The following is a 14961-nucleotide window of genomic DNA, read 5'->3' on the forward strand; positions in this document are numbered from 1 at the left end:
AAGAGAGAGGAGTTGAACAAAATGAGACATATTGGCTTTGCTAAACATGACAACACATGTCAATCATTTTATTATCATTTTCACATTTACTAATTAAATTTTCTGGTAATATGATCTGAAAAAAATTGAAACAATTCATGAAAACACACATAAAAATAAACATAATGTGTTGCTGTATTTATACCCCACAAAAGTAAAAGTGTCTCCAACAAGCATGTCATTGTTATTACAGCTTTACTCTGTTCTACTGCGCATTTATTTCAGATGTCACGTCATAGAAACACCTGAACTCAGCGGGTTTAAGAGTCCGTCATTATGCCAAGTATCAGGAAGCTGTGAGACAGTGCACATCCGTCACAGGTCCGATTTTCTCTGATGGGCCGTGAAGGCAGCAGAAGCCCCGCCCCCTGAGGACCCACTCAGCATCAATGGTGGCAGAAGACAGAGACTCAGTCAGGTGGAGGTGGAGGTAAGACCAAAAACTTTAACTCACATGAGCTGCATTTCTTAAAATGTCCTACAGCTGTGTGGAAGCAGAAATAAGTTCTGATAGGAGACATTCTGTTCAGCACACAGCCTATAAAAACTTTACCAGAGACCTATATCATATCATATATGTGGATTTTTATTACACAGTGGATTTAGATGACTATATAACTATAACTAAGATGGGCTTTTAATTTCAAAATATTGTTTTTGTCATTTTAAAAATGCAAAATAGACTTTGCATTATTTAATTTCCCTGTATTTTTAGTTTATTTTATTTTTATTTTTAAAGCAAACTAATGACATTATTTTATTTGTCTCACATCAGAGCGGTTTATGTACAAAGCTGTCAGTTATCAGTTTCTTTCCAGACAAAAGCTGAACTTTTAATTTCTTATGAAGCTTTTTGCTCTGAGCTGGAGTTCTGTTGGCTGAGAGCCGGTTGGATCCGCCCTGATCTGTGCTCTGCTGATTATAGTTTGAATGACAGTGTGTCAGAGAAACTGTCAGCCGGTGACTCAGCTGCACAGCGAAGGCCCACATTTATACCCAAAGTCTGCCTCAGAGTTTGTTCGTTTTCCCAGATCATGCTGTGTTACTGATATCTTACAACGTCTGTATTAATGTGTGTTGATATTTTATTGATTGTTTTGTTAGGTTTAGCATTTTTCACTGAATTGGAAAAGAAAATGAGTTATTTCCATCCTTGTAACAGCCAGTGTCCAGAACGAAAGCATTAATTTGAATACTTTAATTTTACTGATTATACTTTTCATACAGAGGCACAGTGATATTCAGAATACCAAGATATTTTCTACATTGGATTTGTCCAAATAGGAGACGTGATCACACTAAACCTGTATGAATATCACATCATTATCAAATTAAATTAATGAAGTGCAGCATTGAAGACATACATCTTCATATAGAGTAAATAAAAACCATCATTTTAGAATGATGTGCTACGTTAGCTGTTGTAACCCTGTCTCATAGAAAGGACATTCCTATAAAACTGAATTACTTTCTGGAGTATCTACAAATCTAAAAAAAACAAAAACCCAAAAGGTTCCCATCTGGCCCCATTAGAATGAATTGTTTTAGAGAAATCCAACGATGTCAGAAAGCTAAATGTGTGAACAAACCACCGTTGTTTTGATTTTTGGTTCTTTTGAAGCACATCCTGCAGGCATCAGAGATGCTGTGTTCATCCTTTCTGCTGGCGCTGCTGACTGTGAACTCAGTCACAGGCTACAGTAATGGGAAGGTGGGTGCTGCCTGTGGAGACATGGTCCCTCAGCATGGCTACGAGCCCAGCCCGGACCCGTCCCCGTACAACGTCACTGTGGATAAATCCACGTTCAGCCCTGGTGACCGCATCACAGGTACGTCACCACGATCTGGTTCTACAGTCCACTAACACGTTATCGCTTCTGTTCGGTGACACACGTCTGATTTCTCATCCACATATTCATCGACAGTGTCTTTACAAGTGGTCTCCTCTGACCCCACGTTCTTCAAGGGGTTCTTGATAGAAGCTCGGGATGCTGGGAAATTAAACTCCCCGGCGGTGGGATCCTTCACCCTGACTGACCCTCATGAGTCTCGACTTCTACAGTGTGGACACACTCAGGCAGGTGTCACTGTGCCCAGGATGTCTTGGATTTGGTGTATAAGCACCGTTTCTATCAGCACAACAGTCATGTCGTACTTGCTGCTTTTTAATCACAGATAGTTATACAGACAGAGATTACTACATCTTCATTAGAACCCATCTCTTAATGGGTTCTTGTGTCCTGTGGTTATTGTTTGAACATCAGCTCATGGTAGCTGCATGCTCATACACACAATACAACAAATTATGGATAAAACAGCGAATAAAATCTACTGATGCCTTGTTTTTATTAAAATTAATCCGGCTAAACATACTTAGCCTGCCACCCATATTGACTATTCGCCAAATGTGATGTGATTCATCTCTGAGATTCTTAGACAAGCTGAGCAAAACATTCCCTCGTCTGACTGAACTGGTTGTTGTGTTTTCGTTCTTTTATTGTGTGATGTTGTGAGTCTCTGTCATCTGTAGAGGTCTGCAGTGAGCCACAGGAGAAGTTCAACAAAGACTCATGTTCAAGCTGTGTGGGAGTCTCCAGAAGATCCTCCACAGAGAGTCCAGTTCCTGTGAGTACTCAAGACACTTAAAGCCATGCTCGAGTGCTCGGTTACATTAATTATTATAGACAGACTCATTTAATTTTGACTCCCAAAAGCTTGTAATTCGAGGTGTGTCAGAAAAGTTGGGATCTCAAACTGACAATCTAGTCTGTCAAACAGTATTTCACTGTGAGTCATACGTGAGTATCTCAGTGCATTTGTGGTATGTTGCTGCAGTGTGACGGTGGTGCAGCACTATGAGGTGTACTGGGTGAGGACTGCAGGCCCGGTGGTCCGTCTGAGAGGAGCCACTGCTGCTCCATCCACTGCTGCTCCATCCTCTGATGCTCCATCCTCTGATGCTCCATCCTCTGATGCTCCATCCACTGCTCCTCCATCCTCTGCTGCTCCTGTCCAGACTACCAGCCCCACTGCTCTGTCTGCACCGGTGAGGTTTTAAAATGTTGTATTTAGTGTCATGTGATGTGCGCTATTTTCATATTGGCTCATGGTTACACATTAGAAATAGTCACATCAGAAAACTATATCAGGCATGTGTAGAGTTATTCAGCCTATTTTTAGTTGGACCTGAGCAGAAACAGGTGTAACTGGTGGATTTCACCGTATGTTTGAGGTATCGAGTGTGATCATGTTGTGTCGAGCATCCCAGCGGGCACTGGGGGGGAACAGATTCATTTTACATTTGTTCCTGCGTCGTCACTAATGAATCAAGTAAATGTGATTGTACGGACGTTGCCCGGGGCTGTGCTCACTGCTGTTGCATCCTCTACAAGTGAGTCTCTTTTTAAAGGAGTAAGAATTTCAGATGTGTAGACAAACTATTACAATTTGTTGACGTGACTACAAATCACTGTTATTATTTACTTGATTTTCATACTAAAGAACTAAATACATGCATGAAACAAAAAAATACTCAACAAAACACATGGGCAGCCTTGAAAAGATGACTTGATCCCATCCCAACATTTCTGATGGTTGGAGGCAGAAAGCATGACATTTATGACCTGTGACCTTTTGTCAGAACTTTATTTGCATCACGAGTACAAAATGTGTTTGTGTGTAATGAAATAAAATGTGTTACCTGGAGATGAATATAAGGACAACTGTGTCCTAAACAGCATTTGCTGAACTTTATTTATGCTTAATGTTAAACACCAATAAGGCTATTATCCACAGTAGTGTTATTTTAAGAATGTCAGCCGAACACTAAACTCTCGTCTTCTTCCTCCTCAGTTTACGTCAGTGGGGTGTGGCCACAGTAAGTCCTGCCTCAGAGACCCGGTGGGCTGTCGGCCCGAGTCGGATCCCGACTGCTTCTTCTTGTCCTTCATCACTGACGCATCAGGCAGCAGCGTGATGTTTGAACTGAGCGGGCCGGCGGACGGTTACGTGTCGTTTGCTCTGTCTCTAGACCGATGGATGGTGAGTTTCATTATGAAGTGTAAACATCTCTTTATTACAAAACCCTGAACAATAACTTCTTTAACCTAAACAGTTACTCACACTGACGTTTGTGGAATAAAAATATGAAATGCTGGAGTGCACCTTTCCGTCTACATTTTCTTTTACTTTATTTATATCATTCATTTTAAAGCATCTTGTCGTACTTTAGATGTTCAAATGTGTCCTTCTTTCTTTCTTCCTGTCAAAATTAATTCAGCTTGGCTTCATGTTTTTATGTACGTGGATGTGAACATGTGTCATGAAACAGCCTGAAGGTGGTCACATGGTCACCTTTAGATGTACAGACTACATCTAAACATACAGATTTAGTTCACAAAAATAACTAAGAATCAGTGTTTTATTATTTATTTATTGTTTTTAAAGGAATTTACGGCGTTTTTACATGAAAGAACATCTGACTACAAATAAAATGGCTACTGACAGAGCAGCTACATGACATCATAATAATAACAATAACTAACAAGAACAAACGTTTTAATTTATGTCATGATGTTTTAGTTTTTAATCACATGACTTAGTTTTGAAATTGTGGTCAATAGTTAATTCCCATATTCTAAGAAGGACTTCCTGGGGATTGTTTAAGACACAGTTAAATTTGGGGACTGAAGAGAGAGGAAGAGTAAATATACGATATGTAAATATTTCTGCCGTTGTAGGGAAACGATGACGTCTATCTCTGTGTGAATGATGGAGACAGAGTCAGCATCAGTGCTGCGTATGTCTCTGGACGAACACATCCTGAGTCGGCAGCAGAGGTAAACATTCACAGCATCATGAACAGCAACAAGTTTTAACAGACAGTTACTCGTCAGTGCTGCTCCCTCTGTTTCCAGGAGACCCTGTGGGGTCGGGCCTGGAGGCTGGCTGATGGGGTCATCCAGTGCCGTTTCCATAGAAACATCATCCAACCTGACAGGTTCAGCTTCAACCAGAGCTACTTCCTGTTTCTGGCACACGGCAGCTCTCACCAAGGTAAGACGGGAGTGACCGTGTGTAGTGATGTCCAGGTTCCAGTAGGTTGTAGGTTTTAAAGATCAAACGAGGTAAAGTGACCACCTCAAGGAATGTGTTACGTAACATCAGGCAAGAAAGAACTTATTTCAGAATGACATCCATTTGTGTTTGCCGGTAACTTGAGTGCTCGAGTCCCTGAGATCACAACCCCCCCCTAGAGAGTCTGAGATTCAGGTTTGTAGATGTTTAGAAGCTGGTGTAGCAGTGATGTGGTGAGTGAGGAGCGGACGGAGTGAATGAACGCTGCCTCGGTTATAAAGCAGATCAGTGGTTGGCTAGTAGTTATCGATTGGACAGAAGAGGCCATGTGACATCCTGATTTGGTGCCTGTCTGAAATAAGCTCCATGGAAGAGAAGGAGAAAAGACCTTCTTCTCAGACTTTTACCACAGGACAGATATGTGACATGCAGTCTATCATTAACCGTCATTTGGCTCCTACAGAATAACCAACCACTTCTCTGCACAAGTTAATTAGTTGGAACTTCTGCCTGTTGATGTAGATGTTGGCTCACCAGGTCTTATTAACCCGACATCATTGTCTTTCTAACTTTCTACAGCTGAACTTTGACTGAAACTGCATGAGGCTGATGATATAAACTGCTTTTCTACACTATCTTATCTAGTTGTTTCATAGTTATTATCATTACAGTCATCTATAGCAGAGCTTCTTAACCTTTCTGATTTAGGGAACCAACTCTTCCTGTACAGTCTGGCCTGGGGCCCACTCAGATATCAACACATTAAGTGATCTTGAAGCTTGGACGACTTCAGAGCTCTGTTAAGCCACATTCCACACACTGCCGTCTGGCCTCTGCCTCAGTGCCTCCGGCCGTACTGGATAAAGTCTGGATTGTACTAACGAACACATTCAGCCCTCTGAGGGGGTCTGTCCTTAGGTTTATCTTTATTTGTACTTTTTAAAAAAACGTCTCCATAACTTGTTGTATTGTTACTTGCTCGTGTCTTCTTCTGCTCTCAAGCGTCCCAAACAAGTGACTGATGTAATACTGCCACCGGTGGTGGGAGGAGATATTGCAACTGACTGTCTCATGGATAACAGCATGCGGCCCTCGAGGCCCACAGGTGCAAAACTAAAAGTCTAAAAGGCCCTATGGTTAAGAATCTGTGATCTATAGTAATTGTGTATGTATAAAACCCTTAAAGGCAACACAATCTGCATGTGGCTGGTTTAGTGGTTTAGTGTGTTGCTGCTCTGCACCATCCAGACTATCAGCTGATGCCGTCCTCTCCCCTCCAGTAAGAAAACTCTCTGTGATTGACAGCATGGGGATGAACTGAGACTGGGACTTCCTGTTACTGTCAGCTTCTCTCTGGGTCTTCATTTGGCATAAAAATATGACCAAATTCACAGCATGATCAGTACTTTTGTTGCTTTTTATTTGTTTGTTTTTTTTGCATGGCGAGTTTTTCAGACGTTCTAAAATCTGTGGTTGAGCTGAGAGATAGAAGTGACCGCTGCTTCACGTGTAGTTTTAATCGGCTGCATTTCAGTCACAACTTCAAATTTATTCCAGCGTTTAACAACAGAAACAAAAAAAAATATGTAAATGAGGACAGTTTTATTGGGAAGGCGGTCGTGTTAAAATGCAAGAAAACAGTTCAAGTTGCATTGAAGTAAAACAAGCAACGAGAAAACACAGTAACACACCATGTCTGAAAGTCCCTAAGCTTTCTACAGAGCTCTGATCTGACCTGTCCCATGATGTTTTAGGTCAGGGGTCTCCAATCCTGGTCCTCGACGGCCACAATCCTGCATGTTTTAGACGTTTCCAACACACCTGATCAGCTCATCATCAAGCTCTGCAGAAGCCTGATAACCATCCTGATCATTTGAATCAGGTGTGTTGGAAGAAGGAAACATCTACAACATGCAGGATTGTGGCTCTCGAGGACCAGGATTGGACACCCCTGTTTTAGGTCATACAAACTGTAGGTCACAAAAACATTCAGGCACCGAGGAGCCTGTCTGACTGTTCATGGAGATGCTTTGAGTGAGGCTGAGGTGGCCGCTGTGGTTCACATTCCAGTTAATGTGCATTTATTTTAGATCCTTGCATGATTCACACTGCTGAGGAACACATTACTTCCTCTTTCACTGCTGCTGGAAAACATTGACACAGCCAGTTGAATATTCTAACTTTAAACTTGATGCATGTGAAACTAAACTGTCTGTAAATGTCGCGCCTCCTCCTGTGTTGTGTAGCAAAACAGCGTCACTTGTGTAGTCTCACACAGAGCATCAAAAGTAAGAATACATGTAACAGCCTGATCTGGCTCAGAGTGAAACTAACGACACTTTATAATTAAAATCGCCTCGTTTAAAGAGGTTAGCGTGAAGAATACGATCTCCTCTTCTCCAGAAGTGTGCCTTTACTCCGAATTGGCGCTCGATGACTATTATCAGGCTCTGGTGGAGGTGGGAGACGTCCTGGTGTCTCTGTAGATGTTGCATTTAGGTGGGAGTTTTGGATCAACCGTCTTCTGAAATGATGTCTGGACTCTCTTTGTGTTGCTTTGTTTGTTCTGCTGCTACAGTCGTCATAACTTTGTCGCTTCAAGGTGTCATCCACAGACACGCTCGCCAGCCTCTTACCTCCACCGGTCAGAAGGTGATTGCTGGACATCCAGAAGATCTCCGTGGCTCCCGGTCTCCTCTGCTCATCAAGCTCCATGGTTTGTTGACATTTGCTAACATATGTGTTCAGTATCTGACTGAAGGCTAAAGTCGTAGTACTTTCAGTTTAGAAAAACACAGTATTTGGTTCGTGTTTGCTCGTTTGCCAGCCATGCAGAAGATGCACAGGATGCATGAAGTGACGTCAGCGCACAGAAAGTTTGGTCAGCAATCCTTGGCAAAGTTCCTACATGCATGTTTGAGGATTTGTGTCATTACATGGGGATGTCCCTTTTGTTTGGCGAAGGAAAAGAGAAGCATTCAGCTCCAAGAAACCCCTCCTTGTGGTCAAGGCCGGTGGAGGGGATGTAGAGTTTAGGGGGAGTTTTTTGCGTGGCAGCCATGTCAAAGCAAACTGTAGGACAATATTATCATTCAGGAGGAAAACAGTGTCCTTGGACAGCTTCCACCATGTCAGTGATCTCAAACCCAAAGAAACGGTTAACAGAAATGATATCAGCGTTTTGGTGTGGCCCAGCCAAAGTCCAGACCTGAATCTATGAGGGGAACCGTGGGCTGAGTAACCCATAAAGCTGAGGTCTTGGCTGGACCCACATCAGTACCTGCGGTCTACCTTCCCAGGTGTGCTGATGCTGACTGCTTGGATGTGGACGACCAGCACGGCCGTCTTCATCGCTCGCCATCGCAAACACTTGTGGCCCGACACGACTCTTCTGGGACAAAAGCTCTGGTTTCAGGTGGGACCAGGACAACACAGAATTCCTCAGTTTGCTGTTTCCAGTCTCTGGATTTAACGCAGTGGTGAGACATTCTTCATCCAGTATTTGAACAGTCCCCCTTTCTCTCCTTTTCTGTGCAGCTCCATCGAACTCTGATGCTCCTGGCTGCTGCCCTGACTGTTGTGGCTTTCACGCTGCCTTTCATATACAGGAGGGGATGGAGCAACGTAAGTCAGTGTTTCTACCCCCTCTGTGCGTCCACCTGCCCCTCCATCTGTCTAACCGGCTCTTTTTAATTTCAAAAGCTTTTTCCTGAGTGTCTTAGTCAGACACTCGTCTCTACGTCGTTCTGTCTTGTTCCTGTATCGGTGGACATCAGACAGGCTGTGTGTCGGGGCGTATGTGCATATAGATTATAAACAAGGTAGAAATCAGCAGCAGTTGCAGATTTTTCTATAAATAAGGAATGATATTGAGGTTTTTCTGACCTCCCACTTGTTCCCAAAGACTATTTCTCTTGTAAATGTGTCACATAGGAGACCTCATTTTTAGAAGTTAAACAACAGCTCTTGTTTAAGCTCTTCAGCTTCATTATTGCAGCTAGACATTTCCATGTTACTTTGAACAAACTGATTTCTCCTATATTTTAAAAACAGAGACGATTACAACCCTGGGAAACAAAGAGGAATTTATATGAACAGTAAACACGTCTGTAGCATCCTGAACTCCAGTATCGTGTCGTATCTAAACGCCATGTTGGCTTCCTGACCGTCAGACATCAGACCATCTTTACACCTGACACACACTCGACTTTCACCTCATCATTTGGAAGCAAAATGTTATCAAATGAGGTACATCAGGGATGCAGCTAAGCCCCTAATTTGATAAAAGACATTTTATTTAATTTTATTTATATAGCGCCAGTTCACAATACATGTCGTCTCATCGCACTTTGCATAGTAAGTTGAAGACTTTACAAATGAGATCCATCATCTAATTTTAATCTTCTCTACATTTATACTAATAGACTAGTCACAACTCTTAAACAGTCTTCACAGTCTCGATTAGTCCTGCAAGTCAAAGACATTAAGTTCCCTTTATATACAGATGACCTGGTTCTCCTGTCTGAAACAGAACACAGCTTAGATTAGATAGACAACCTCCATGAAAGTCTGATTGTGATGTTTCCAGTCCAGTTTCACAGCAGGAGGAGCCACACTTTACCAGACAATAGAATACAACTTCTTGGGCATCACGATCAGTGTATTTGTGAGTTTTGGTAAAGCAGTAAAGCAGATGATGCTGAATGACTGAACCACCATTCAGCTCATCGAGCACATTGTCCAGAACACACGACTGTAGTGTTGAGACTCTCCAGAGAGTTTGTTGTAGTTTGATGGAGACGTGGCTTCTGTCTTTATCACTCTTTTGTTCAGTCAAACAAACTTTATTCCTCCAAAGTATTCAGTTCGTGTAATTGAACTTTCTTCTGCTGTGAACTAGCTTGAAGCTAAAACTGTTGAGTGTGCATGTTCTCCTGGAGCTGCTCGGCGGTGTGCATGTCTGTGAATGACTCAGCGCCGTTAGTCACATGCTGTGAGTGTCTCAGTGTTGAATCCATCCAAGCATTTGTTCCTCCTGACTCACCGGAGAGGCTGTGCTTTCAGGACCAACAGATGCAGGTTTTTTTTTTTTTGTTTGTTTGTTTTTTTTCCACTGTCTTAACTCCTGCTTAATGGAGGTGCTCGGGCATGGAGGTATCCACTGATCAGCAGCTAAACCACCTGCCTGGTGCTGTGTAGGTTCTGTGCCACTTTGGAATTTGGAGAAATTAAATGTAGTTGCATCAGGTTATTAGTTGCTTACATACATGTAGCGGTGATGATGACAGTCGAGTCTAAGTGGGTCAGAACAGAAAGCACAAACTTCACATAATTCCAATAACTGGGTCACATATCTGGCCTATTATGTATTAGTTTCTGTACCCTATGCTATAATCCTATTTTACATCCTGAGACTTTTATTATCTTCTTATTCCTAAAAAAAAAAAAAAGAATAGACCAGAAAATAAACTATACCTGCAAAAAGCAAGAACACAGAGAGGACTCAGCTCTTCTGATAGAGTGTTTGATTTCAGCCCATCCTGACACTTTTTAATGATCTATATTCAAGATCAGCTTTATTCGTCGCATACACATTTATACACGGTACGATGTGCAGTGAAGCGTGTTCTGTACCAGCATCCAGCTTCAATAAAAAGAAAAATAGAGAAATTTAAAAAAAATTTAAAATAAGTGTTCAAGAAATTTATAATTTATATAAATAATAATTAATATAAATAAATCACATAATACATCATAATAAATAAATCACATAAATAAAGCAAACGGAACAATATTTAGATAAGACCAGAAAAAAAAAACACCAATAAAATTACCCACATAAATAAAAAGAATTTAGGATAAAGAAATCGGCCCACTATGATAAACATTGAACATGACCGGCGTAGAGCTGCTGCACCACGGTGACGTTCAGGTTCCCAGTAGCTGGCCAGGACTGGGTTTACTGGAGATCATGCACGAACCTCCACATGCATCCTGGTCTGTGATCCGTCATGCCTCATTTCCCCAAAGTTTGGCTTCATGTCTGTAAACCTGTATAACATAAGGACTACGCACCCTGGTGGTCAGTGCAAGGAAATGCAGCTCATTACAGATAAACGTCACTGCAGCCGTACAGGAGAGGCTAATCAGAGGCTTCCAGGATTTAAAAAAACTGTGTTAAAAGATGTAGTTTTACTAGAAGAGCTACAGGATTTTAAAAAATACAAAATAAAATAAAAACTGGTAGCGCTACAAAGAGAAAGAACAGTGTTACTGAATGAAGATTGTTGCACCTAAAGGCTGTGTAGAGAAAAAAAAGTGTTCAATATGTTATAGCAGCAGAGACTCACTGTACATGAGCAGGAGTGTTACGCAACCGTCATGGCTGCACTGCTGCTGCTATGACAACGCAACGCTCCGTCCTACATAATGTTGGTATCTAGTTGTATAATACAGATAATATTAAGAAAATGGCTTATTTATTTATGTTAATTTCATTTCAGTTTTTTGCGATGTTATTTCAGTTTTAAGTCCAGTTCAGAGGAAGGGTTGCTGTGATGCACTGACTGCATTCATCTTACAATTGTGACTTTTTCTCTCATTATTATGACTTTTTTATATTTTTCACAGGTGGAAACAGGTTTCTATAGAATGGCACTGCATGCATGTAGAGTTCAGTTCTTATGAGCACAAAAACGTATGCTTGAGCAGATACAGTGGCTTAATTTGAACAACAGTCTTGTTCTGTCTCTGGTTCTCATGTGACACTGATGTTCACGTCCCACCTGCTGCTGCTACTTTTGCTACAACAATCCTCCCGACTATAGAAACTCGTTTTCAGCTCCTTTCACTAGCGAGGCTCACACTATCAGTTTGAAGCTTGATTATTATTATAATTCATATTGGCATTGCTTCAGTGTATCGCTGCTGTTCTCCTCTGAGCTTTCCTTCCCCCCTCAGCGTGCAGGTTCTCACCCGTACGTCGGCTGTGCTGTCATGGCTCTGACTGTCATCCAGCCAGTTATGGCAACTCTTAGACCAGCTCCAGAGTCTCCCAGGTAAGACCTCAAACTTTATGTCTTTATTTAATCCTCTCAGAAGCAGTGGTTGCTTTTCTGCTTGCTGAATTCACTTCTGGTTCTGTCTCTTTGCTCCTGCAGCAGGATCATCTTCAGGTGGATGCACTTCGGAGGCGGCACCATCGGTCAGATACTTGCTGGTAAGAAGAGTGACGAGAAGATATCTTTTTATGTGATTGCTGAAAGCTGCTGCTGCTCAGAATGTGGATGACATGAATATGGCATAAAGACTTAGAAATGCACATTTAGTACTTATTGGAGGTCACGTTTTCTGGGTAGTTTACGGTTCTGTACAGAGGTTTACATACACCGTAAAGACCACGTGTATCATGGCAGTCTTGAGATTCCAGTGACTCCTATGGGTGAATTTTCTATTATTTCTAACCCTCTTGTGAATGTGAGTGTGCTTGGTTGTCTGTCTCTAAGTGTAGCCCTGTGATAGACTGGTTACCTGTCCAGGTGAACCTGCCTTCACCCTGAGTCAGCTGGGATAGACTCCAGCCCCCCATGACCCTGGTGAGGATTAAGGTGTAGAGATGATGACATGACAGCACATTGCTTATGGACATTGTATTATCTATACTGTTGTACCAATTTGAGGCGAGCAAAGCAAAACGCTGCTGTGACAAATATTCTACTCTGACAGCAGTGGGCCAGCATACAGAGTTTTTAACAACCCAACGGTTCATGAAGACATCCACCCATCTATTATCTGTAATGTCCTCACTGGGATGCGAACCGGCGACCTTCTAGCTGTGAGGCGACGCTAACCACCGAACCATCTTGCAGCCCCTTCATGAAGACATGAACATTAAAAAAAACACCTCACAGCATATAATTTTATTAAAAAGCACTTAATAATGAGTAAAACCTCTGGCTGTGTTGTTAGCAGAACCTTTGGACATCACTTCCAGGCTGTCCTTACATGCTGTATATAAGTGTTCAGTAGGATCAGCTCATCGTTGGCGGGGCTCTCCATGTGGGATTTGTTGACAATAAAACAACTATTTGTCTTTTAAATCCGTCTTTTTTATACTCTATGGAGTTCAGGCTTACACTGCTGAAGGACTGACAGTCTCCTCTCTCTCTCCCAGCAGTGTGTGTGTTCCAGGGTCCTACCCAGCAGGCCCTGCTGTTGCCCAGTCCCTGGTCTCCTGCAGCGCTCGCTGGATGGTTGCTGTGGATCTTGCTGGCAGACCTGCTGCTGCTGATCCATTCCTGCAGATTCAGAAGTAGAGGTACTGCAGGCCAGTGTTGCTGTCTAAAGATGAAGTGTGAATAAAATGTCTGATTGTCAGGATTTTAAGCTTAAATGTGTGGACGTACTGCAGCCGGCTGATTCCACTGACATGAATGGAAGCTGTTGTGAACGGCGCTGTGTCAGAGACTGAATGCATGACAGATAGTCACAGATCTGTTCACACACACTGTTCAGCCGTTAAGAGTCGCTGGTGCAGCAGTATATGCTGTTAATGTTGTCTTTTGTTAGCTGTGGATTACGTAGACAGCTGATATGATTTGTTTGTTTCAATCAGTGGGGAGTGCTGCTGCCTGCAGCGTGAAAACCAATTGTTCTGTTCTAATGCATCATGACTAAAGCCAAATGATTATAGTGTGTGTGTGTGTGTGTGTGTGTGTGTGTGTGATTGGTGGATGTATTTGTGTGGGAGTGTGTTAAAAGCTTGGAAATGTCAACTCTCAGCCATTTAATTACCAACCTAATGCGAATCCTTCCATTGTTCAGGAGGACACCAGTGTCAAGCCTGTTTTCTTTTAGCTGTGTCGTGTTGTCTTGTAATCGTCTTGTAACAGATTTATGAGCCGTAGAGCCGCACTGGGGTTGACTGGCTGGATGACAACAGGGGCTATCGGCTGACTCCATTGGCCGGTGTTGTTTTTTAACATAAGGCTGTTTTTAATTCGGCTCCATGACGGAATAGATGCTGTGGGATGAAAGATCAGTCGGCAGATCATTTTGGGGCTGCTTTTGTTGTCTTGTAGTAAAAGTAGCTGTTCTGTTGACTTTGTTCTGCCACGGTGGCTAAAGAAAACTAAAGATGGCTGATTTAGTGGAAGCAGCCTCCATCTGGTGCCAGTAGACCCCACCAACCCACCAACCCACCAACCATATGCAATTAGCAGCAATATTTTCATTTTCTACTCAATAAGCACACCTGAGTAAATATCACATGTCCACAGGAACCAGCGAAGACAAAGAAGGCCTTTTGTGTGCTCAGTTAGAGAAGCAGCAGCATGGAGAGGTAAGACTTACTTTGGTTTTTATTGTTTTGCTCATCTATTCTTTGTTGTTGTTGTTTTACATGTTTCTCTGATCTATTGGTTCCTTTCAGATCTCCAAAGTGAAGAAAATAGTGCTGCTGGTGTTTCTGGCAGGAAACACAGGGTTCCTGGCTGCATTTATAAACGCTGTTGTAAGTTCATGATTATCAGCAGTAAGAGACTCTCCCTGTGTTATACATACAGGAGCTATCTCTGGTGTTGAGGAAGATGTTTTCCACAGTTAATCTCACTAATAAATGGAGGAATTTCCCTCTAAGATCCTGTCTGTTAATCTGAACGTGTTCCTGCTCATTTCTCAATAACAGTCCCAATGGGACGTCACACCAGTAACATCACTGCCTCATTATAAACACAACTATGAACTAAATGTAGACTGATACTAAACACAGTTTGCAGCCAAATTCTTCTTGACTTATTATTAGGGTCCGAGCACCCAAAAGGGTGCGAAGACCCTATTGGAACTGCT

The 14961-nt window shown here is 42.2% G+C and overlaps 1 protein-coding gene across 2 annotated transcripts; it reads left to right on the forward strand.

The window, feature by feature from the left end:
* Positions 1-415: 415 nt before the first annotated feature.
* On the forward strand, positions 416-14766 carry LOC103370510 (putative ferric-chelate reductase 1). 2 transcript variants are annotated; one of them, XM_008299590.1, is made up of 16 exons: positions 416-463; positions 1661-1868; positions 1965-2116; positions 2570-2664; positions 2875-3085; positions 3892-4080; positions 4779-4877; positions 4956-5094; positions 7718-7831; positions 8415-8530; positions 8653-8739; positions 12076-12173; positions 12276-12334; positions 13289-13432; positions 14394-14455; positions 14546-14766. In XM_008299590.1, the coding sequence occupies exons 2-16, from the start codon at positions 1682-1684 to the stop codon at positions 14636-14638; spliced, it is 1845 nt and encodes a 614-aa protein (XP_008297812.1). In that variant the 5' UTR covers positions 416-463; positions 1661-1681; the 3' UTR covers positions 14639-14766. The 2 variants fall into 2 exon arrangements, with proteins under 2 accessions (XP_008297812.1, XP_008297813.1); XM_008299591.1 differs by having other exon boundaries at positions 13292-13432.
* Positions 14767-14961: the final 195 nt, after the last annotated feature.

Source organism: Stegastes partitus, unplaced genomic scaffold (assembly GCF_000690725.1).
Source record: "Stegastes partitus isolate 25-593 unplaced genomic scaffold, Stegastes_partitus-1.0.2 Scaffold1435, whole genome shotgun sequence".
Lineage (NCBI taxonomy): Eukaryota > Metazoa > Chordata > Actinopteri > Pomacentridae > Stegastes > Stegastes partitus.